Below are 24,589 nucleotides of genomic sequence, written 5' to 3'. Positions count from 1 at the left end.
AGGTCTAAAGTTAGTGCGGCTTAATACACAGTATTATGCTACACCACGACTAGAATACCGCCTTTTCACATGACAAACGATCCCTCTCGCGAAAAGTCATTCCAAAAACCATGGCAATGGATGTTGGTAGGTTTACATATATCCCTGAATATTCCTTTTTCGAATTGCCTGAAAAACCACCTCATGAGAGCGTATAAACTTTTTTCCGATAAACGGGAGTTTTTGCGAAATTGACGTGTTTCCATTGTGCATATTTTCAATTCGCAATTTCAATTTGCGCAATTTGAAAGGTAATGGAAACGCGGCTTGTGTCTCACACTGCCGTCACTGCTGGGGGTGGGAGCGGCTTCATTAGCTGATTGCGGTTCTCTTGGAGCTATATGGGGAGGCTGCAGTAGAGCAGTGATGGGCACTTGGGCCGAAGATGATGCTCCTGTCGGCTTCATACGAGTAGCATGCTTCTTGCTGTTTGCGTGGCTGCGAAGTGCACCCTCACCCATATTTGATAGCTCAATAGTAGTTTTACAAACTTTACATTTATCTTTTCTGTCGTCTACTTTTAACACCCAGTCTTTAAATTGTTCATTTTGTAGCCAAAGCTCTTGAAATTTACATTTTCCTGGCATGTTTGCCTTAGTCGAATGCAGTCACCTGTACCTGTTAACTAAGTGATTTCCAATTGAGCGGGAAGGGAATAAATATGGCGCTCAAAATAGCCTAAGCACAACAATTCAGAAAGATGTGTGAAACAGCGCTATAAAAAAATCGGTATAGAAAAATTACATTTTGATAAATGGAAACTAAAACTTAAAGCAACAAACTAAATTCCCTGATATTCCATGACTTGGACAAAAAATATATAAAATTCCCTGACTTTCAATGTCTGGAATAGACCTTTTAAAATTCCATGACATTCCAGAAATTCCATGACCCGTGGGAACCCTGCACTGGGAATCTCCCGGTAGTCCCGATGGCCAGTACTTGCTGCCTGGGCATAGAGTGCATTTCACGCGAATATTTTTGTCCTTTCGAGCAATAAACTGAAAGTAATGTGAATATCGCCACTGGCCGAAACCCCCCTGTCTCCGTCTCCATTTCCCGCTCCCCTTCGCACCAGCAGCTACGTCACTCAAATCGATCTCTATGACAACGGTGCAAGCACACACACACACACACACACACACACACACAGGCATGCACGCACCACTTAAACAGATCAGAGCTTTACTCGCAGGCAAGCACGGCTTGAGTAACACAGGAAAGCGCGTTCCTATAGTTTAGTAAAGTAGTGTAGTTACCGATATTTTTAGTGTAATGCGTTACTTTATTTCGTTACCCAAAAAAGTAATATCGTTACTGTAATCCGTTACTTTGTAACTCGTTACCCCCAACACTGGCGGGCAGCTAGCGGATCGTTAGGAAAGATTAGATGAATGTGATCATTTATGTTTGGGCCTGAAATCGCTGATACAACCTTTAATATGAAGCAGCACAACTGTTTTCAACATTTATAATAATAATAAATGTTTATTGAGCAGCAAATCATCATATTGGAATGATTTCTGAAGGATCATGTGACACTGAAGACTGAAGTAATGATGCTGAAAATTCAGCTTTGATCACAGGAATAAATTAAAATGTTAAAAATATTAAAAAAGAATAAAGTTATTTTCAGTGAGATTAAGAGGCTGAAGTGTTACAAAAGATTTCTATTACAAATAAATGTTTTTTTTTTTTACTTTCTATTCATCAAAGAATCCTCAACAAAATCAATCAAAGTGTAAAATAAAAATCTTATAGACCACAAACCTTTGAAATGGCAGTGTATAAATATAAAATATATTTTAAAACAGAAATTGACATAGCTGTCTGTAGATTTTGAAGCCGATGCCAGGAAGAGCTAACACTTGTATTAAATGTTTTCACCTGATACAATAATCAGTACATAAATCGCCCTGTCATTGGTACAAACTACAACAAATTTTTGCATTCAGACTCACTAATTCACCAATGCCATTTGTTTCTTTTCAACTCCACCTCAGCTTCAACCGTATTGACATTCCTCCATACGAGAACCACGATAAACTCTACGACAAACTGCTGACGGCCATCGAGGAGACCTGCGGCTTCGCTGTGGAATGATGGTCAGCGGCCGGCGCTCGCAGAGGAACCTTTCTCCAGGCGGGACAGTCCTGTCAGTCAGCCGACAGGCGCGTGGGCCTCACGAGGACGCTCCGACGGAAGGGTGGATTATACCGCAGCATTCAACGCCTGATGCTGCTATACAGATCTTTCTGCATTATTTGAAAAGAAGAGAAGAAAACAGTGGATCTTTTCAGCTGCTAGTAACTCTTTTATTCACTATTTTGGAACCTCCTCTTCCTCTTTTTTTTAAACTTTTTTTTTTAAGTCCATACTTTGATTATTAGCATTAAGACAACATATTAACAGTATTTCATGTAGCATTCTCACAGACTAGACTTTAGGAGAGGCCGAACTTTAGCGGGGCATAAGCTTATGTAGAAGCACTACTGTCCTTACCGAAGACGAGACGAGAGGAAGATGCCAATGTCAACAAAAATACTGCAAAGTTTGTCATTTGGGACTTGAAACTTTTGTTGTTGCACAGGGTGCTGATGTTCAGCCCGCTTGGACTTTAGCAAGCAGGATGACCTTCCTCTCGATCAGGGAACTGGGCTCCGCTGGCCTCTTCTGGGCGGTCCTACACCAGACACCATCCTGACTTACCTGTGCTCCATTCCTGGAGACTGGTGTCTCCCGCAGTCTGACTCATAAGCTTGTTGAAAGTGAACGAACGAATACATGAAATCTTAGGTAGGTAGGTAGTCTAGCTTTATTTTTATACGGTGTGACAGGACGAGGTTAAAAGAATAAAATTATACAGATATAATATATTGGCATCGTCGCAGGAACCGTTGCCGATGTTTCCAGAGCAAAAAAATGAAGTTTTAAAAAAGGATGTGCCCAATGAAAAAGGCTTCAGTGAGGTTGGCATTGGCTTGCTTTGAACGTCTGACAAGTTCCATCTTTTTTTCTTTCTTTTTTTTTTTAAAAGAAAACTAAAAATTGTGAAGAAAAACATTTAAATATGCATTATTGGTGTCAACTTTTTTGGTAATTGAATTCTAATTCGTCTCGGATGTCAACTGAACCCTTTAAAAGATTTAAATATGATGAATATGTATGAGCATGTTAATGAGATGTGAAATGTCTTCCATTTCATACCTTCTCATTATATTCTTACAGTTTTTTGTTGTTGTTGTTTTGTTTGTTTTTTTCATAAAAGAAGAAAATGCATTTGTTTACCCCTCATGGAAATCAAGGGACATGAGTGTCTGTATCACTTGTTATTTTTGTGATTTATTATTAACCCATTGTAGTACCAATTTACTGAACTTTTTACCATGCAAAAATGTCACTGGCCTTCAGTGAGCATTACAGACGAACTGCAAGGAGGATCGCTGTACTAAAGAACAAGAAACAATTCTATCTTTTACAGAAATGCAACAGCTTTAGGTGTAAATCGAGCAGAAAACAGCAAAAGCATGTCTGATGTGCTTTTTGTAAGCCTCCAAAATGCACAGCTTGAAAACCTGTTTCTTCAGGATTATTAAAAGAAACTGCATAAATAAACAAATGCAGTTTTATATATATATATATATATATATATATATATATATATATATATATATATAAAAATATATATATTGTTGAATGTTTCTGAGATGCTGCCTGTCTATAGCAATCCTCTATGACCATGGACTGTTGTTAAGAGTTTGCATACGCTGAAAATGAGCTATACATCTTTTGTTACTTTTTTTTTATTATAAATTTGAGTGTGAAAGAAGGTGAAAAAAATAATAAAAAAGCCTCTGGATGGATCAGTTAAATATTCTGAGATGGTGCTTTGTATAGTTATAGAGTATTGTTCATATATGTGAGTCACTGACTGTCATTTATCTTTAATTTAATTAGATTTGAAAGAAAAAAAATACATTTTGCACACACACTATATAATGGCTGTATATAATAGGCAAAAAAATATATATTTACCAAACTCTTTATGGGCTGAATGATTATATATTTCATTTAAAATCTGGTGCACACACAAAGATCTCTTTGTTTTCTCTTCTTTTAACTTTTTTTTTTTTTTTTTACTGTATAGTTAAATAGGCCTTCATTTGAACTGGATGCCCTGTTGACTTTGAGAGGGTCGTTCCTTTATAGCATGATTTACTAGCAACACTTTTAACTTTCATAGCTGACCGGTGGAATTTGCTAAATGTAACACACACTATCATTTTTTGTAAGAGTGTTTTATTTTTGTGTGTAATTAGATCTGATTAAACTTGCCTTCCTGATGGGATCACTGTGGATGCCTGGTTCTGTATGACTGTGTCTGAATGATGCAAAAAAGTTATTCCTTCATTGAGGTATCAACCAATCATTCCAGTAATTGAGTTGAAGATGATTCTGTGTTAAAAGGGGTTACAACCTTGATTCATTACCTTACTGCAACAAGAATGATTGCAAATACTACAGTATGGGGTTTGGTATTGTGGCAAAATAGTGCTTCACAATCATTTTGTGACACCAAAGTGGGCTATTAAGCACCATCTTGGAACAAAGGGACTGATGCCACTATTAGAATAAGAAAGACATTTTTCTCCATCTTGTAAAGTGGGGGAAGGTGTAAATAATCCCCTTTTAGCAAGTATTCTAGGTGTCAGACTTGATTTGTTCAAATCTAAAGACAGACTTAACTTTTTACCTTTTACACAATGTAATGTAACCCCAAATGAGTGCATTCCCAATAAAGCAGTTTCACTACATAATTGTACGAAACCAATCACAAGTTTGACCTCACCTACCTCTTTCACATTTTATAATAGTTAAATCATCAGAGCTATGAAATAACACAAATTAACACATATTTGTGATTATACATGTAAAAAAAATAAAATAAAAAAATAAAAACATTATTCAGTTCAATCTAGATTGCGGTTCCCATCCTTGTATTATATTTTTATAGTATAAAATGAACATAGGCCCAATTTGTATTTATCTACAAAACTAAGAGTTGTTTGGATTGTAGTCCTAAACCTGTAGGAAGTCTTTGGTTCCCTTTGGATTTTATATATATAGGTTTTGAGGATAACAGTTTTGCATTTATAAATAATACAATGCCTGTGGTTATAACTTAAAGAGACTTTCACAGGGTTCAAAAGATTTTATAAAAGCACTTAACTCACTATAGCCAATTAAATTAAACGTTTTGCACTGTTATTAAAGGGATACTCCACTTTGAAATGAAAATTCTGTCATCATATACTTACCCTCATGTTGTTTCAAACCTGTATGAATTTCTTTCTTCTGCTGAACAGAAAGGAAGATATTTAGAAGAATATCAGTAACCAGACAGTTTCTGGTCTCATTGACTTACATAGTAGAAAAAAAAAAATACTATGTAAGTCAATGGGACCAGAAACTGTCTGGTTACTGACATTCTTCTAAATATCTTCCTTTCTGTTCAGCAGAAGAAAGAAATTCATACAGGTTTGAAACAACATGAGGGTGATTATGATGACAGAATTTTCATTTTAAAGTGGAGTATCCCTTTAAGTATTAACTACTATTAAAAAAAAGTGCCATCCATCATACATACATGTTTTTGGACATGTACCATGTAAGTTCAAGAACCTAAGAGTTCAATCAATGTAAATACCATGACGTAGGATTATATAAAGTATGCATTACCATCTGATACCATCATTTTATAATGGTACCGCCACAATAGCTTTTGCAGGGGTTTGATAACAAATACCCTAAAACACATGAATCTTAAGTCTAATCTCCAAACGCGCATGCTCAGCGACGAGGACGCGCGAACGTCAGAAAGACGTCAGCAGTTTTCCGGTAGCCACTTCCTCTTCCTATAAAACTCGGCGAGTGCACGTTCTTATCGGCGTTCGCAAGCACAGTCACTGCGCATTACTGGGGGAAAAGAACGTCCGAGTATTTATTTTTTAATTTATATTCTCAGATTACAATATGCCTGGATATTCCGACAGAGACCGCGGTCGCGACAGAGGGTAAGAGGTTTTTTGCTTTTTCGTTGGAAAATTTGTGATCGTTTAAAATATTAATCCGGTGCTTTTTGTAATTTATTTGGTTTTTCTGTCTGTTAATCGATTATTTTCACGATATATCGAATCAGTTTGCTATCCGTGTTGTTCTGGTTTTAAATCTGACCGAATGTGTGTTGTTGTGTAATGGGGATGCGTAGGTAACGTTTCGTATCCATTTTCTCGATAGAAATCGTGTGGAAAATGCGTGTCTGTTGTTTTAACTTGTAAAATATGTCGTAAACGTCGAAGATACTTATGTTAATGTTACATTTAACTTGAATTTAGTTGTTTTATATCGTTTTAAGGCCTCGTCGGGCCATGTGGCTGTGATATTCTAAAATGCCGGCCGGTTTTTCCTCTTTGTCTCCTGCCGGTAGGAAATAAAATGGCAGCGGCGTTAAAACGTGGCGCAGAAAAGAATTCACGATGTCAATCGAAACTAGAGCTTTTATCATCTATTGTTCAGGCCTTTTGTGTTTTACTTGCCAGCCATTTGTTGTTTTTGTCAAGTAATAAGCACAAAAGTCCATGTACCATGTTTTTGTAGTGTTACCATGGCATACCTATGCTATATGACTGTATGGCGTATTTGTCAAAAGTGTTATGGAAATGCTATTTGATATGGTACTATGGTATTACCATGTTTGTGTTTTGGAAGTATAATACACACAATTCCTGTGTTTTTCGGGGTTATTAAACGAAGGTACCTTTTAATTAAACACTGAAATGTGCATCACTCTTAAAGTATTGGGACCATGGCAATTGTCATATATATATATATATATATATATATATACATCCACCAATTAATTGTCCAAATGTTTTAATATAATGCCCTTTTTATTTACCAGTAGCTACAGCAGTGGCCCCCCACGCTTTGGAGGCAGCAGAAATGGACCTCCTCAGGGCAAGAAGTTTGGGAATCCAGGTGACCGTCTGCGGAAAAAGCACTGGAACCTGGATGAGCTCCCTAAGTTTGAGAAGAACTTCTACCAGGAGCACCATGAGGTTGCTCGGAGGTCACCTGTAAGTAAACATGATTGTGGGTTGTGATATTTAAAAAAAATCCCTCATCAGTTGGAGTTTTTAAAGATGTGGCTTGTCTTTTTTTTTCTTTTTGCAGCAAGACGTTGAACACTACAGGAGAACCAAAGAGATCACAGTGAAGGGTCGAGAAACCCCCAAACCCATCATGAAATTCCATGAAGCAAGCTTTCCAAGTATGTTAGTGCTGAGTGTTAAATTTTATAATGTTCATTATTGAGTTTTGTGAGTTTAAACTAACAATTTGTTCTGTTTTATGCAGACTATGTGATGGATGTGATCACAAAACAGAACTGGACTGATCCAACCCCCATCCAAGCTCAGGGGTGGCCAGTTGCACTTAGTGGCAAAGATCTGGTCGGCATTGCACAGACCGGCTCGGGAAAAACCCTCTCGGTATGATGCTTATGAATCATCCTGTCATAAAATTTCTATTCGAGTCATTTCAACAGGTTTTAATGAGTTTTCTTCTACAGTACTTGCTTCCTGCTATTGTTCACATAAACCACCAACCATTCCTGGAGCACGGAGATGGGCCCATTGTAAGTTCAACTATCTGTCAAGTGTAAATCTTAATCAGTGTCTTAAAATCAGCACTTTAATCAGGTGTTTTTCTCTTTAGTGCTTAGTGTTGGCTCCCACCCGTGAGTTGGCACAGCAGGTCCAGCAGGTGGCGGCAGAGTACGGCAAAGCTTCTCGTCTCAAGTCCACCTGCATCTATGGAGGCGCACCTAAAGGACCACAAATCCGGGACCTGGAAAGGGGTACGAGTGGAACCGAGCTTGAATCTCTTTGGAACGCTTTTTAATAGTGTACTAAATTTGTCTTTCTTTTCTACTGCTTTTTCAGGAGTTGAGATCTGTATTGCCACACCTGGAAGGCTTATTGATTTCCTAGAAGTCGGAAAAACAAATCTGCGCAGATGCACGTATCTTGTGCTGGACGAAGCTGACAGGATGCTTGATATGGGTTTTGAACCTCAGATTCGGAAAATCTTGGACCAAATTAGAGTATGTATATTTTGGTGTATTTTAAGAAGCGGTTATTTCTTGAGAAATTTTATAAATAAATGTACTTCCTCCTGTAGCCAGACCGACAGACTCTTATGTGGAGTGCTACGTGGCCCAAAGAGGTGAGGCAGCTGGCAGAGGACTTCCTGAAGGAGTATGTACAGATCAACGTTGGTGCTCTGCAGCTCAGTGCCAACCACAACATCCTACAGATTGTCGACGTTTGCAATGATGGCGAGAAGGAGGACAAGTAAGTGCTGGGAACGTTAGGAGTGACTAAAGTTTGGTTTTGATGGCTGTGTGATGGAATGCATGACAACAAACTCATTTCATTCCAGACTGATACGTCTGCTGGAGGAAATCATGAGTGAGAAGGAGAACAAGACCATTATCTTTGTGGAGACCAAAAGGAGGTGTGATGATCTTACTAGGAGGATGCGTAGGGATGGGTAAGATGACCTTCTGTGCTCTGCCGTGTTACGATTGCTTTGTGTGAATGTCAAATGGAGGAATTTCATTGGCTTTTTCTGTTGCAGGTGGCCAGCAATGGGTATCCATGGGGACAAAAGCCAGCAGGAAAGAGATTGGGTGCTCAATGGTACGTGTTTGCCATAAAGGTCTCGGTTCATCAACTCATTCTTGGTTAATTCACTTGATTTGACTTGTTTTCCTCCTTCAACAGAATTCAAATATGGGAAAGCGCCCATCCTCATTGCCACAGATGTCGCCTCCAGAGGACTAGGTTTGTTCCTTCTCAATATGTCCTTTAACATTTTCATATTGTGTTTTCTATGAAGTTCTGCCGTTTCCTTTTAACTGCTGTGCCTTTCTGAGCCCCTCTCACCTGAAGGTGGAGTCTTGGAGGCAGGACCTTGGCATGACGCGTCCAGGTTCACCAGGAGGGGGTAAGGAGCTCCTCTGTGGAGTTCTGCCTGTCTGCCAGCCAATCAAATTGCATTCAGAGGTGGTCGGAGCTCTGTGATTGGGGCGTAATCCAAGGGGCGGCATACCATGGAGGAGTGCGGCGCCGTTGTGTGGTCGCACTTGCGTCCTGCTCGCATCTGCTCTCGCGCAACAGCTTGAACTGTTGAACTTTTTAAGTATAAGGACTGGGCGTTTACGTAATAGGACGTGTCTTGTTTAAAATTTTAGTGTTTTGCCATCGAGAGCAGTTGCTTAAATCTACATGCCTCCGCACTGAATGCGATTACCCGGCTGGTCGATGCGTGCCCTCCTTTTGCTGGCTTCAGTCATGTCGAGTCCTGCCAAAGAGAATCATATTTTCTTTCAAGTGAGCACCGGTTGGTTGGAAAGCTTGCGTCAGCCTTAAATTTAAGCCCTTAATCGGTCTTGTTTTTGAGCAAGTTGAGTCTTGGCAAGATGCAGCAGTTTGTCTTGTCACTTTTAATAGAGGACAATGTTAATTGTCATTTGGATCCTTAAAGTCCTGAATTTTTTTAACCATCCTTTCCTCAGCATGGTAAGTCGATGACCTATCAATCATTTGTTTCCCCTGCTAACGTCTATTATTCTCGCTGCTGTGGCGGTGTGCTCCCGCACTCCTCTATTCCTGCCATGGCGCGTCCATTTTCTCTTAACAGATGTGGAGGACGTCAAATTTGTCATTAACTATGACTACCCCAACAATTCCGAGGACTACATTCACCGCATTGGCCGTACGGCTCGCAGTCAGAAAACTGGCACGGCGTACACTTTCTTTACGCCCAACAACATGAAACAGGCTCACGACCTCGTCTCTGTCCTCCGGGAGGCCAACCAAGCCATAAACCCCAAGCTCATCCAAATGGCCGAAGACAGAGGAGGTAAATCCAATTGGTGAGATACAAGAACTGTGGTTTACCTTCACAGTTTTGTCCTTCATAATCTCTCTAGAAGGGTACGGCTCGGATTTAGTTTGATCTGTCTGCGAATCCTACTTTAACTTCTAATTTCTTTTCCAGGTCGTTCAAGGGGAGGGCGAGGTGGGGGGTTTAGGGACGACCGCCGGGATCGCCACTCCAGCAGCAGGCGGGACTTCAACAGCTACAGCCAGGACAACCGTAATGGTGGTGACTCTTATGGGCAAAAGAAGGTGTTTGGAAACAAGACTCAAAACGGATCTAGTGGCTACAACGGCAGCAGCAGTAGCAGCTTTAATGGGGGTTACAGCAATAACGGACAGGGTAGTTTTGGCAATCAGTCTGGTGGTGGCGGCGGTGGCTATGGAAACCAAGGCTATCAGAACCAGCAGTTCGGTCCCAATCAAGGGAGCGTTCAGAACAGCATGAACCACCCTCCACCGTTCCCCTTTAACCCTCAACAGATGCAACAGTCCATGCCGTTCCCCATGGCCCCTCCTGCATTCCCTCAGTAAATGCAGTTTCATTTAGCGAATCTTAATCTTTCATTGTTCTGTTCACGTAACTTTATTTCTTCAAAGCAGGTTGTAAAATGTACATGCTGTGCAGGATTTTTTTTTTTTTCCTGCCCTCACCCTTTTTGTTAGTTGTATTTCTTTTTTTTAGTAACTTAAAGTTATTTTGTACTATGTAGAGGTAATGAAGGATCTACACTTGTAAAAATGTCAAGGGCCGTTAATGGCTATTGCATGGTCCTCAAATAAAATATTAAACTACCTTTTTTTTGTCTATCCGTTCATGCTTTCCTGCTAGCTGCAGCTTTTAGTTCACAAGTCACAATGTGTTAATGGATCTTGTATTGCATCTGGGTATAATATTAAAGGAAAGCAAAGGAAATTTTTTTTTGTTTCCTGTTAAGTGTGCTAAATCAAAAGGAATGATTTTTAATATTTCTTACAAAGACCCAACCTCTTAAATTTAAAATAATTCATTTGAAGATGATTGGAACCATAATGCTTAGCAATGACTGGGTTATGCTTTAAAAAAAACTGACTTCCAAAAAGTTGTAACTGTTCAGCTTGGTGTTTTTGACATTTTTGCTGCTAATAACATGACTTATCTTATGAAGACTAAAATCAATACATTCTACCATTTATAATTTGATATGTCACACAAAATAAATGTTACAGCGTTAGGGTTACCCTAACACCACCACAAATGTAATAAGTAATGTTTTCGTCTTCCTCTGATTAATCCACAGCCTATTTTTAACATAACACCAATGAAATGTGATGGGGGTTAGATTTAGCTGTCTCACACCTTTACAGACACAGATAGTTGATTACATCTGAGGCAAATTAACAATGTAAATGCATCTGACTAAAGTTAACTGAAAATACGATCTTTCATAGGGATAAACATTCTTTCAAATTTTATTTGCACACTTGTGGGACCTTGCACTAATGCTTAACCTGGAAAAACACAGGTTTTCACTGAAATATTGAGCAGCACAATTATTTTTAACATTTGGATGGTAAATGTGAATGTGTTGCAGAAGTGATCTACCAGATGAAGGGATTTTTAAAAGTTATTAAATTCAGTTAATGTGCAAAACAATGGTGGCATTCAGTTGCATTACTTAAAATGTCCCGATCACACCAAACGCGTTTTTCAGGTTCCAAAACGCGAGGCGAACAGCACTGTCCCGGTCACGCAGAACGAGCAGTGCGTTGCGTGTTTTATGTTGCTAGGCAACTACTGAAACAGAGGTCCTGTCAGTCAAGTAAACGTCAAATTAGCCTTTCTGTTATAGCAACTTTCAGTAAAGTCAAAAACTGATTCTTAAGTGCTGACTGAAGTGGCACTTAAGTGTTGCAAACTATAAGGAGTGTGATATTAGCTCACTTTTCGGCAAAAGCTCTGTTGGCTTTTATTATTTGAGAAATAAAAACTTGTGTTAAAGTTATGCAAATAGTTAACTATTTGTATGACTACGTCACAAAGAGTCAAGTCTTGTAAAAGCATTAGATTGAAAACATTGAAATTTCATAAAGTGTAAATACTAGAAACGCAGTTCAAAATGGCCTTTCTTTAAATGCAAATGTTCTTTGAGTAGGCCTTTGAGAAAGTCCTCATAAACGTGTGTGTTTATGCTATTATGTTGCATTATATCTAATTATCATCTGTCTATGTATCTGTCTCTATCTATCATCTATCTGTCTGTCTAACTATCAATCTGGGCCCTGATGAGTTGGTGTATTTATAGGTGTTATTGTTTTGCCTTTTTTCAGTAACAGAGCTTCAATACTGTGAATTTTTATAATAGGCCTAATTCTATATCATATGTTTTTTTTTAAATATACTTCTATAGTATAGTTTTGGAAAGGTTAGAAACTTTTTAGATGTGGAAAGTGGTGGGAAATAAATGAGCCAACGCTGTTAACAAAATAAATAAAGGTTCTTTGTCATCTATGGTTCCATGAAGAAACTTATCCCTCGAACCTTTCCATTAAACAAAAGGATTATAGTAAGAACTCGAATAGACCTATAGTAGGTCTTTCGAATGTTTTTCACTTGGGGAAAAAAGGCTCTTTTAAGAACTTTTCACTGCTCTGTTCTTTCGGGTGGTTTGTCTATGACATCACTGCGGGGAAAAAACACGTTATTTTAAGAGTGAATTTACTGTCGTGTGAACTACAGAATATCGTGTGCATCCTCTCCCGTGTTTATAGTGTCATCGGAAATCCTGAAGGATGGGACATACAAGTGCAAACTGTGGGGGGAAATATGGACTGGGAGTTTTTGAACGTCGACGCCACCAGAATTCGGCAGAACACCAGAATCCACCCCAGACCAATAATTAGGCTAATTTTCATGCCAATAACTTGTCATAAAGAGAGATAAGGAATTATTATAAGACATATAAAAGGATAGAGTGGGTGTGGGTGTGGGTGGGTTAAAATTTAATTTACCTGTAACTTAAGGAAGTCACACGTAATAGTCGGTTCAGAGTCCTCGCGCTTCAGTAGTGCGCGCGCGAGCTAGAGCGTGTACAGTTTCCTGGCGAGTGTAACGTTAGTCTACAGTTAAGAGACAAACACAGAGAAACGCTACATGCTTTGAGAAACAAACGAATTGACTGGCTCATGCAGGAGCAGCATGGGGAGATCACACCTGTGTGTCAGGTAAGATACTTCACTGCTCAAATTTTTTGCTGGTTTGATGATGTTGTTTATATCGTAGCCTAACCAGTAATGTCAAATTACTTAAGTGCACTTTGTGAGCTGTCTACAAGTCACATGGGCTTTTAAATGTTCTGCATGTTTCACCTATAGTTCACCCTGCCTCGATATGAATCCTAGACAGATTTGATTTTTTTCTATGATGAATGCCAATAACAACGTTTCAGGATGTTTATGGCAGATTATGTGAAAAATACACAATTTAATGATGGCACACGCAGGAGCACAAAAACAGTTCAAAATAAGTATTTATATTATATTTGCTATAATATTCCACACAACTAAAGGAAAAAAATCCAAATGCCGATAGCCTATTCCAAAAAAACACGGCTGATGTATCATAGATCCGTAAGGTTTCAAGATTTCACACTGTATATTTGTAAACCCTTGTATTATGTTCTAAGTTATACATTTACAACAACATTGATTGGACATGCACAACATATTTTAAATATGGAGTTGTGAGAGCCTTTATTTCCTCTTTTTTGTGATGAATATGCTAGTGAAACAGCTTCTTAACCCTCTAGAACCTGAAGCTAAAAAAAGGTGAAAAAAAAGAAAAAAAAAGTAGGATTGAACTTGATTTTGTCCATGGGGAATTGTTTGGATGGTTGGGTCATTGTCATTTGCTAGTGGTGGGATGTCATGTGAGTGATCCATGTGTGTATTCAAAGTATATAATGTCTTTACAACTTACAAATAAACCTTTTTTCAACTTTCAGACAAGTTCTTTTTAGGACAGTTTTTATTTTCATTTTTATTTGTATTCTATATTATCCAGTTTATCTTCCTTCTCAATTGTTCTATATAATTTGTCCCACGGATAATATATATATATTTTGTCTCAGAGTACAGCTAAAAAGCAGAGTTAGGCTATCTAAAAAGAAATAGGGTGACGCATCTGGAAGTTACAAACTTTTAACAGGCCCCCAATGCCAGAATAGCTCCTAACAAACCACAGAGCGGCAATAAAAACTCCAACTGAAATGCTGAGGAATGGAGATAAATGTGTTTCTTTAGCATAACTGCATAAGAAGTACAGTATGTTCCATCAAGGTGGTTGTTACGTGTAGTGGTTGTAATAAGCGCATGAAGAAGGAGAATCCAACAAATACACTTTATTAATAACCAAAACAAACACGCAGGAGCAACCACAGTAAAACACAACCACATTAACATAACCAATACCAAACAAGAAACTGAATGAACTAAAAGGCTTATATAAGGGAGCAATCAAAAGGGGAAAAAATAATAGTACTCATAAAAGAGTTGGCAAAAAGTCCCCAGATGAACTTCTTCCGGCAAGATTCTGAGGTGTGCACACGATGGCCACTTTACTAACCCATGAGGCCACGGAGAGGCTCTGAATGGCAGTAAAGTGATTGACACTGGTAGGTCACGTGATAATGACAATATGGCGAATGTAACACGTCCAGATTGCATTAATACTACACATACTCATACTCCACATACTTTTTTAGCAATCATGAAGTAATTACTTTGCTACTCAATAGAGTATGTGATTTCGGATGCAGCCAATATCACAAACATACAACTTACAGTGGTATTGTTCAGTTTACTTTGCCTTTCATCCATAGTTCTTTGCAACACAGTTGCATAAAGCTCTGCAGTTGTCTTAAATGTGTCTCGCTCAAGGCCAAAACAGTGATGAGGGTCCTCCTACGAATGTGTGATTATTCACCAGAACACAAAACTTGGGCATTTGAAAGGCCTGAAGTGTATAATACGCAAAACCATTTGTCTATTAAGACCGATTTGTGAAATTAGCCACTACTGCACTTGTGGGTGGTTTGTTGCAAGGTCTTAGGGTTTGTAAAAGTGAAACTCTACTATGTGCAAATGTAATTTGCAGCACAATCAGATGTAGACACCCTTACACAAAGTAACTAAATGTGTCAGAGCGTGGTTCAAAATGCAAGTATACTTTGCATTTTCTGTGTGTTTTCTCTTTCAGGTTAACTGTTATCATGGTGGAGCCATGAACTTATATGGAAGTTCTTTCCATATAAGCAAATTATTACACTGACATGACAAACAAAACGGAAATAGCCTATATACAATTGTGAATCCCGATGTCTAGTTTACTTTGCCCCAAACAAAACTCTATTTCAAATATTGGTAACACTTTACAATAAGGTTTCATTTGTTAACATTAGTTAATGTATTAACTAACGTGAACTAACCATGAGCAATACATTTGTTACTGTATTTTGGTGTATTTGGCCGAGCAGTGGTTTGGGTGGCTCACCAATGTATTAGATGTCTCCAATACATAAAATAAGTAAGCTTGACCAGAGTTCTTGTGGGGAGAAGAATTTATTGAAGGTTTTGTAGTGTGGCAGTCCTTCAGCAGCGATGTTAAGCATGTCGCCCTTCAACAATCTTAACCCAAAGTTCTGTCTGTGTGACTGAAGTTTATACATGATGAAGACAAAAGGGCTACAAACAAAGGAAAACTGTTAGGACCTCCCACAGGAGATCGATCTACACTGCAATCTACCCTGAGCAATGTTGTTTCACACCCATCAGTTTCTATGGGCCATATGTCTGTATGGGCCATTTGGTTCACACCTTTACAGACACTGTTTTCAGTTGATTAAATCTTAGTCACAATGTAGATGAATCTGATGACTGAAAATACAAAATCTTTCAGGGTCATATGATGGTTCTAAAAAGAACATTATTTTGTGTATTTGGTTTAATGCAACGTGTTTACGCGATTTTAGGTTAAAGAAAAGTCATTATTTTACACATAGCCTACATTATTGTTGCTCCTCAATGCCCCGCCTTTCTGAAACTTATTCAGAAAATGTTTACAAAGCTCATCGTTCTGAAAAGCGCGGTGTGCTCCGATTGGCCAGTGATCCAGTGCATTGTGATTGGCCCGAATACATTAAGCTTGTGATGGAAATGTTACTCCCCTTACCATATTTGGAACATCAGCTCCCAAAGCAATTATGACAGGTGATAATGTCGGCACTACCTTATCAATTCGAGCCCGAATCTTATGCGAAAAAAAAGCAGATGACCAAGCTGATCAATCAACTTTGCCAGCGTGACTGGACGAGAACGTATCAGATTGGTACGGTTTTATTTAATTGGGGACATAATAACTTATTATAATGACTTATACTGTTTTTTTATACGTTGCGCCACGCTATGGGTGTGAGAACACTATGTAAACATAAAACCATGTCTGCATTTGTGATCGTAGAAACGACAAACAAGCGCTACTCTACTATACCGCTCAAAACTCGTGTTCGAATAGTCAGAAGCAAATTCTTAAAATATGAAAACATACTTACAGGCTGTGTCTGTGAGTCAGAAGCGCCAGACTGTACTTGCAAAGATGCTCTCTGGAAACAGTACCCCGAAAAATGTGCAGCACACAGTCGAATATTTTGGTTGTAGCCTACTGTTCTGGAACAGTGTTGTAAATAAAGCTTAACCACTGTTTTCGAATTGTGTCCTCTTTTGGAAGGCCAAACAAAGTAGTTTGGCTTTCGCAACGAAAAACACAATTCGATATCTCTAACTTTAGCAAATCCATGAAATAAGTATTTCTCAAAATCACTCATTGTGTTCTACAACTAATCGATTTAATCGATTATTATCGATAATGAAAATAATCGACTAGTCTAGTCGTGTCTGTGCGCTGTGCTTGGAAACCAATAGCCATTCATGTCACTTTACAGTGGTAAAAAACACATATGGAAAATAGACACAGAGTGAGCTGCCGTGGATCAAAAACATGATTCAAGTTGTCTGAAACATGAAAACGCTTTATAAGCACTTAAAACAAAAGCATAGGGGCTTGCCCTGTCTTTGACAGATGAGTGTGCTGTTTTAATGCCTCTGACACATGTTTTCCTTGGGGCATAAATTACATTTTACAGTTATGTATCCAGTGCTTGAAGTTGGCAGGTACGCAGTGCCTAATTTCGATCTGTACCTGATTGCTTAATCCTAACACCACCCCCACACCTAATCCTAAACTTACTGGGGACTTGAGGGGTAATAATCTGGTGGGGGTCAGAATTTGGCACAACACCGGCACTTCTATATTTTAATTTGTAGCGTACCCTTACTTTTCTTGCATACCGGTGTTGTGCCGAATTCTAACCCCCGCCAAATTATTACTCCCTAGAATTGGTGTGTTTAGTTGTGGGGGAGGGGTTAGGATTAGGGGTGGGGTTAGGATTAGGCAATCAGGTAGCAACTTCAACGAGGGGGTAATAATTTGGCAGGCAGTCAAAATGCGACTCAACACCGGCACTTCTCGCATGTTGCTATAGTACTCTGACAGCCAACACCGCCACCCAAACTGGAATGCTGTTTCAACCGAGGGGAAACCCCATAGAGTACCAGCTCTTTTTTTCCCTACTTCCTTATCTGTCCTTATCAGCATTTCCATTTAGCATATTCTGAGAACAAAACGAGTTTTGTAAAACTTGACTGACTTGAATTGTTTGACATGACATGTTTGACATGGCAAACAGACAGAGCAAAATTCTCTAAAATACATATTTCGCTAAAATATTTTTTGTTAGAAATTAAGTATTGGTTTAAAATTCTACATGTAATACTTGTAATTAAATTAAGGAGAGCAGTATCATTAAATTGTTGGAATTACCCATTAATGTAACATAATTACTAGTTCAGACGAGTGAATTAATGTGTTCTTCATACCTCGTACAACATTTTTGTGCTTTTGTTTTTGTTTATTATAATTTTTAATTTAGTCATTTTAATTTCTGCTTTATAAAAATAAGCAATCAGTTGTTTTTAGGTTTAGAATTTAATTTAGTATTTTAACCCTTTTTTGCTTAGAATATACAGCATAGCCTAGACACATTTACTAGATGCAGCCCTGTTGTGTTCACACTTGGTGTCTCTTAAACTATTAAGAAGACATTTCTTAATAGTTTCAAGTTGTTCAGATACAAGTGAAGCAGGTTTAAGCATGTACAAGAAGACATCCAGGTGTTCAAATCACAATCTAAATCTTGAAACTTGAAGAGTATCGCTTAAACATTTGGTTAATAGTTTCACTACTTAAATGAAAGTGTTTGAACTCAAATGCAAAACAACGAAAAGCAAAATAATGCAGTTTGTAGAACATTCCATTTAGAGAGTGAAACTTTGTGTGATCAGGAAACAGAGAACTTGCTTGGAACAAATAGCTCCGAGATATAATATACTTCTGCACAATTCTTTTTTCATTATTATATATTTTTTTACTATTTGGTTTCTGCTATATGTTTCCTAAATGGTGAAACTCATTTGTTTGTGTCTCTTTTTGTTGGAATGCCAGTGAAGTCGATATAATCTGAACTCATATCGCGGCTCATATGGCCACATGATATAAGCTTAGGCTATTTTTGTCATTTTTGTCAGTTTGTGGTCTTTCTCGCTCCTGTTATCATTGACAATCCATTATCATTGCATGTATGAATGTACAGGAAAAGGTGTATTTATGGGTTTCCTTTGTGTTGAAACAGTCTGAATAAAGTTCTTTGGAAACCATGTTTGATTCGCAATAATCAGCCAAGGGTGGTGTTTTATACAGACTCGTGTGCATGTTTATTTAGAGTAATTGAGGATGTATTGCCTTTTACTAAAGTGAGCATCACTGTTACTGTTGCTTATATTAGGCTACTATTAGTTCCAAGTACGAAGTTTCTCTCGCTGTTTATACTATGAACACGATTTATATAAAAATCACGTGGCTTATTTAGGAGATTTGAGGTATTACTTTTTTAAATAACTTGTGATTTTGGCCTGGATGGAGGATAAAGCAGGTGAAAAAAATTCCTTGACTTACATTAAAGGAGGTCTTATTTGGAGATGCACTATGGTCAAAGTTACTATAAATTGGTATTATTATTATTAAATTAATTTAGTATACTTTTGTAATAATATTATTTATTCTTATACATTGTATTATAAAATAAATATAAATAATATACTTGAATACTCAATTCTGATTGGCTGGAAGGTGTGCATTAAAACTGTTTAATGCACAGGTAGTTCCAGGCAGTTTAATCACTGTTCTATATTACAATATCTTACACAATTTATGAAACTTGCACAAAAAAATGCAAAACATCGCAGATCTCTTCACTTCATTCAAAACTATTTGAACTCTTAAAAAGATTGTTTTTGCGTAGCACCTCCACACAAACCATCAAATTATTAGCCACATACTCGCAAAACTGCACACGGATGTGAAAAATATAAAACAGTACTCTTGTCTCTTGTGTCTTTTGTATGTTCAGTGTGAGAAAACAAACCATAATCCTCTTTCTCAGTTGAGATCTACAGAATGGCAAAGGAGGTTACGGGTGTTCTGCATCTGTGTGTGTGTTCCCAAACCAAGAGAACAGAGCTTTTGTACAGGCTGAGAAAAAAAGTTGACATTTGAGAATTAGAAGAGGGAGAGCCTGGCAGAAAAAAAGGAGTCATTGTGCCCCTGGCATGGGTGCCCTCTGAAGAAACACACACATGCTTATTACACATTCTCAGATGGGAAGTGAGAACAGTGGATGATGGTCAACATTATAGTTTATTCTGCACTAAAGATTAGAAGGATTTGCTGGATGCCCTTTTTACATGTCACTCAAAAATGAAAACATATATCGCCTTCATATAGTTGCAAAACTGTATGATGCTGTTTTTTTTAGGTAAAACACAGAAGGCAAATCTTATTTTCATCACCATTCAGATAAAAAAATGGAAAGACAAAGCGCCATGGCAGGATTTTCATCTTTGACTGATGTGTTCAAAAGGGTGTGGTCAAACTACAATTATAACTATAACTATTTTATTAACTGTATATATATATATATATATATATATATATATATATATATATATATATATATATATATATATATATATAGTAGTCTTCAAAAAGTTTTCATGTCTACTAAAAAATAAATATACATGTCTCTCCATAAGTTTCTTAAACAAATGATGGTAAGGTGTAAAATGATAATGATTTCTTTACAAGATCATTGAATTGTTAGCACTGGTCTGATAAGAATAAGCGTTGGTTACCAGATGGTCTTTGTCTGCAAACTTGAATTCTGTTGGTTTAGTTGGGACAAGATAAACTGCAGTTACTGTCATTGTATGAAAAAGAGCTGCATGAAGATCCTTCAAATATACCCTTTTGTGTTCGGTGGAACAAGCAAGAACAAGCATTTAATCTGCCCCATTACTTCATCTGCTAAAAAAAAGTTTTGTAACAAGAGCTTTGGAATATTTTAAAGCTCAAATATATGTCCTGAGTCATACCTTAACCAGCACCATTGTGTAGCTAAGTAGCTTCACTTGTATTTCATGAGTAATGGCAACAAAAAGGCCTTCAGCTTTTCACAATATCAAGGTTAAGCATGCTATACAAAACAAGCTCAGGCAAGCACATGCCCGTACTGGTGGGTCTTCCTGTGAATGTAACTTTGTGATGTCTTAGAACCAGCACATTGATGCTCTCAGGATCTTAAAATCTTACGAAATGAGGTTGTACGAATTCGTATGAATTAGCCACCTCGTGAAATACGTATGAATTGCTGCGGGTTGAACAAAAACAAAACCACCCAGTAAAATCATTGTGGTTTCATGACACAGAAAACAAGATCAGACTGGTTTTAATCCTTTATTGGGTAGGATAAAGTAAGATAAGCTGTCCTTTTTTCTTAAGTTGTGCTCTTGACAAATAGAATGACAAACTGGGGGCGTGGCAATGCTAAGGGATAGTGTACAGTCAGCAGATTTTTATACAAAAGAAATCTCTTCAGGGAGATACAAGACTCCACTGCGAAATTATCCCGCTTATTATGCGGCTACTTGCCTCATAAGTAAATAATTGAACACAAAATATTAAGTTGACATATTTTATTACCTCAAGATGACTCGCAATACGGCCTGTTATTACAGACATCCCACCTCTTCTGGAAGTTCTGGTAGTCTCCCGCATGTAAGCTGTGTCCCAATTCAGAGGCTGCATCCTTCGAAGGCCGCGAAGGTTGGACCGAGTGTTGTTAAATGGAACGGTCTAGCCTACGGAGGATTGTTGTTGTCACCTAGCAACTGTGATTGACGTTACATCTGTAACTTTTTACTGCACTTTTTTGAAAGTTATATTCAACTATTTAAAAACAAAAACTATTAATTTTCTCCATAGGGAAATTGATTTTTAACGATAACTTCTCGTTAAAAAAAAAAAAGACCAACTGTGAGCTACAGATTGTTAATTGATAATAGTTGCTTCTGTTGAAGCCGTCAGCCCACGTTTCTTCAACTTAGTTTTAAAATAATCGTGTTTAACAGCTATAATCATGGTTCTCCCCTCCCTCTTCTCAGGTTTTGGCACCACTGTAACAAAAGTTTTGTTGATAAGGAAAAAAGGAGGCGGCAACCAGCAAACGATCAACAAATTTTGTTTTGTTGTTTGATTATTGTGTCATTAAAGTAAAGCGGTGGCCCCATACGGATGACTGCCGCATATAGCCATAAAAACACAACATAAAGTCCAGGCTTGGTCTTCTGTCATCCTTCACTGTCATCACTCCTCCTTTTATTCTTCCTGAGCTCCTCCGTGGGACTCGAGACTGGTGTGGCGCCCTTGGTCCTTTGGCCCTTCTTGCCATGGATAATTACATAAACAAATTCACAAATATGGAGCCTTTTCATATTTCCAAGTTTCTCAGAAGCAGATATCGTCATAGTTGGGTAAACTTCTATAGCGGTAAATGAGAGCATACATTGAAATAGCAAAAGAAAAACTCCATAATGGTGTTTTCACAACTTCCAAAAAGAGGAGGGAAAAACTGAGAGAGATTAATAACGGCAGTCGGAAGAGAGAATGATGTCAAATTGACCGTCACTCCCACAACTCCTGTATTAAAAAACACCCCCACAGCAGCGTTAACTAGTTTCTTGTAATTTGATGCAAAGGTAATATAATACAAAGTAAAGTGTTATAAATGTACTTTGCAGGATTTACGATGCTGATGATCGTTAAAAAAACATCACCACAGTCTGTGAAAAGGATCCATATAGCCTACACTATTTAAATTATTATTGAATTATTATTAAAATACATACTGATTTACTAAAACAATCTTTGTCATATAGGATAGGCTACACTTTGTTCACAGTTTGAACGTTCTTGTTTAGCTCTGTTGCTAATTCCAAAACGTAATTTTAGAGCTAGTAACAGAGACTTGAGCCACTGATAACAGACTAATGCAGTTATGAGAGAGAGAGAGCGCGAGAGAGAGAGAGAGATTGAGATTGAGATTGAGATTACGTTTACAAGCCACACATGTATGAAGTATTCATACAAGTGTGAAAAACCCGAGTTTATGTGTCTCTCAATAGTGTTCGGCAGCAGAGTCTCTACTAATAGCGAAACTGAGTTTATCTTCCCCAAAAACAGCGCCAACCTCACTAGTGAGAAATTCATGTAGCCTAGCTTTTTAGGTTGTTAAACTGTTTTACTAATAAAACCATCAGAGCAGAGCTGACAACACATTTCTGTGTGAGTGTGTCCATACTGTATTGTTTACTATATTTCTTTGCTTGGTCAGTGTCATTGTGGGTTTTGGTTCTTTTGCTGTTGTAGTCTGTAAGCACCTTTGAAATAACTGAAATCTTGTGGCGAAGTGATATAGAACTGTAATGCGGTCAAGACCTTCCTGGAACTTTAGCCGTGGTTTTCTTTGAAAACATTTTTTTTCTTTGTCGGTCAATCATATTCAAGTATTCAACAGCCGTAGTATGAATATAAATAATTTATAAATATTTCTGTATTTAAAGTCAGTCTTGAGTCTTTTTGTTAATTATTGATAATTGAAGACACATTGACCTTTGTACCATATAAAACCATGCTTGAACTAATGTTTGATCGTATCATTTGTAGTTCAGCAATAGTTCTTGTTTGTCCTGTTCAATAGTAACACTCTAAGCTGAGAAAAACTGGTGATAAGAGAAAAAACTGAACATACAGGTCAGGATAATTATTTAAAACGGCTTTTATCCAGGTACACTTGCGCATAGTTTTTCAGGTAGCTTTGCATGAAGGTTTCTTCAAGCCTAAGACTTTTGCACAGTACTGTATATGCAAATATTGCACTAAGGCCAGACCTTTGCCTCTTTGGAGATACGGTTTGAGAACAATGTAATAAAGCCATAAAACTGCACAGTGGAAAGACCAGCACTTGACAGTGAGGGCTTACAGTTATGCTGGTTATGCTTAAAATGACAACATTTGACACTTTTCTTGTCAAATCAGGAAGAGTCAAATAAAGAAAAATAGTTTCATTTTCTACTACATATATTGCTCAGCTTGCCCACAGAATGTAAGGGGCCATTCACACGGAAGAAGAGTCAGTCAGATTGTTTCCGCTAGTATTTCCCATGGTTGCTAATGTTGCACAACACTGCTCATCTTTCATGGGCTAAGGCAAAAGCACCTCAGTGACACCCGGGATCCACTGCAAAAAGAGATTGCTAAATGTCATTGCGTTAACTTTCTGCTAATTAATTACCTGTTACTTTGAACGGAGAAGACACTTTGACAGCCAGACTATTTAAAGAAATGAGTGACACACTTACTCTTTGAAATTGGATGTTAGTGGCTGAGTTTGTTTTTGTCCAACTAACAGAATTATACCTGTGTTATAGGATACGAATAAGGAAGCATAAGGTCTTCCTCTTGTGCTTACTGGGGATTTGTGTCATTTCCTTTCTTCATTACTACAAAGCCCTGCACAATATTTCACTGCTGCAGGAGCTCTCGTATTCCTCCACCCATCTAAAGAGCCTGAAGGTGTTCAAAGGGTTCTTCTGGAGTTTTCCGACTACTGTCTTCCACTCCCAACAAGACTTCTACAGACACAGCCACCTTAAGGTAGAGGCGATGAGGGTGAAAGAAGTTTTAATCTGAGGTCTTCTACCTGACCTGTCCTTTATCTCATCTCAGAGTATAACTGTTTCCTCATGTGACTTAATGAACCAGTTTAGTACTAACTCGAATAGTATTTATAAAGAGAGCAGGTTATTTTGTGGTTAGCATAAAAGATACTGGTTGGGTCACATAGTCTCATCTACAGACTTCAGCTTTATATAGACAGTATATACAGTCATGTGAAAAAGAAAGTAGGCTACAACCTTTTGTATTCTATGGTTTTACTTATCAGGACATAATATTTAATCATACGGTCCTTGATAGGTCTTAAAATTAAGTAAATACAGCC

The 24,589-nt window shown here is 37.9% G+C and overlaps 3 protein-coding genes across 5 annotated transcripts in view; all 3 read left to right on the top strand.

Annotated features, from left to right (window-relative positions):
* smurf2 (SMAD specific E3 ubiquitin protein ligase 2) overlaps positions 1-3,068 on the top strand; it is a 53,258-nt gene extending 50,190 nt beyond the window's left edge. Inside the window, exon 20 of the mRNA XM_082162070.1 lies at positions 2,043-3,068. Within this exon, the coding sequence (XP_082018196.1) occupies positions 2,043-2,142 (100 nt within the window). The 3' untranslated portion in view covers positions 2,143-3,068. The remainder of the gene's footprint in view (positions 1-2,042) is intronic.
* A 2,882-nt stretch (positions 3,069-5,950) lies between these two features.
* On the top strand, positions 5,951-10,839 carry ddx5 (DEAD (Asp-Glu-Ala-Asp) box helicase 5). 3 transcript variants are annotated; one of them, XM_082162121.1, is made up of 13 exons: positions 5,951-6,113; positions 7,004-7,175; positions 7,273-7,369; positions 7,456-7,589; positions 7,670-7,735; positions 7,816-7,957; positions 8,043-8,203; positions 8,281-8,453; positions 8,542-8,652; positions 8,740-8,801; positions 8,886-8,945; positions 9,805-10,026; positions 10,165-10,839. In XM_082162121.1, exons 1-13 carry the CDS (start codon positions 6,073-6,075, stop codon positions 10,575-10,577), a joined length of 1,854 nt encoding a protein of 617 aa, XP_082018247.1. In that variant the 5' UTR covers positions 5,951-6,072; the 3' UTR covers positions 10,578-10,839. The 3 variants fall into 3 exon arrangements, with proteins under 3 accessions (XP_082018247.1, XP_082018246.1, XP_082018248.1); XM_082162120.1 differs by having other exon boundaries at positions 7,001-7,175; XM_082162122.1 differs by having other exon boundaries at positions 7,001-7,175; positions 9,805-10,039; positions 10,165-10,350.
* Positions 10,840-13,049: 2,210 nt separating this feature from the next.
* Positions 13,050-24,589, top strand: part of mgat3a (beta-1,4-mannosyl-glycoprotein 4-beta-N-acetylglucosaminyltransferase a) — an 18,564-nt gene continuing 7,024 nt past the window's right edge. The window contains exons 1-2 of the mRNA XM_082162220.1: positions 13,050-13,247; positions 24,018-24,243. Of these exons, the coding sequence (XP_082018346.1) occupies positions 13,222-13,247; positions 24,018-24,243 (252 nt within the window). The 5' untranslated portion in view covers positions 13,050-13,221. The remainder of the gene's footprint in view (positions 13,248-24,017; positions 24,244-24,589) is intronic.

This window comes from Leuciscus leuciscus, assembly GCF_965113295.1.
Source record: "Leuciscus leuciscus genome assembly, chromosome: 1".
Taxonomy (NCBI): Eukaryota; Metazoa; Chordata; class Actinopteri; order Cypriniformes; family Leuciscidae; genus Leuciscus; species Leuciscus leuciscus.
The sequence above is the reverse complement of the archived record's forward strand: the minus strand, read 5'-3'. Positions and strand labels throughout refer to the sequence as shown.

What these genes read in the sequence shown, in the direction of transcription:
- ddx5 (XM_082162120.1), top strand. Translation starts at nt 6,073, where the DNA reads ATGCCTGGATATTCCGACAGAGACCGCGGTCGCGACAGAGG. An exon ending in AATCCGGGACCTGGAAAGGG is followed by an intron (nt 7,958 to 8,042) that starts GTACGAGTGGAA and finishes CTGCTTTTTCAG; the next exon opens with GAGTTGAGATCTGTATTGCC. An exon ending in AATGGCCGAAGACAGAGGAG is followed by an intron (nt 10,027 to 10,164) that starts GTAAATCCAATT and finishes TTTCTTTTCCAG; the next exon opens with GTCGTTCAAGGGGAGGGCGA.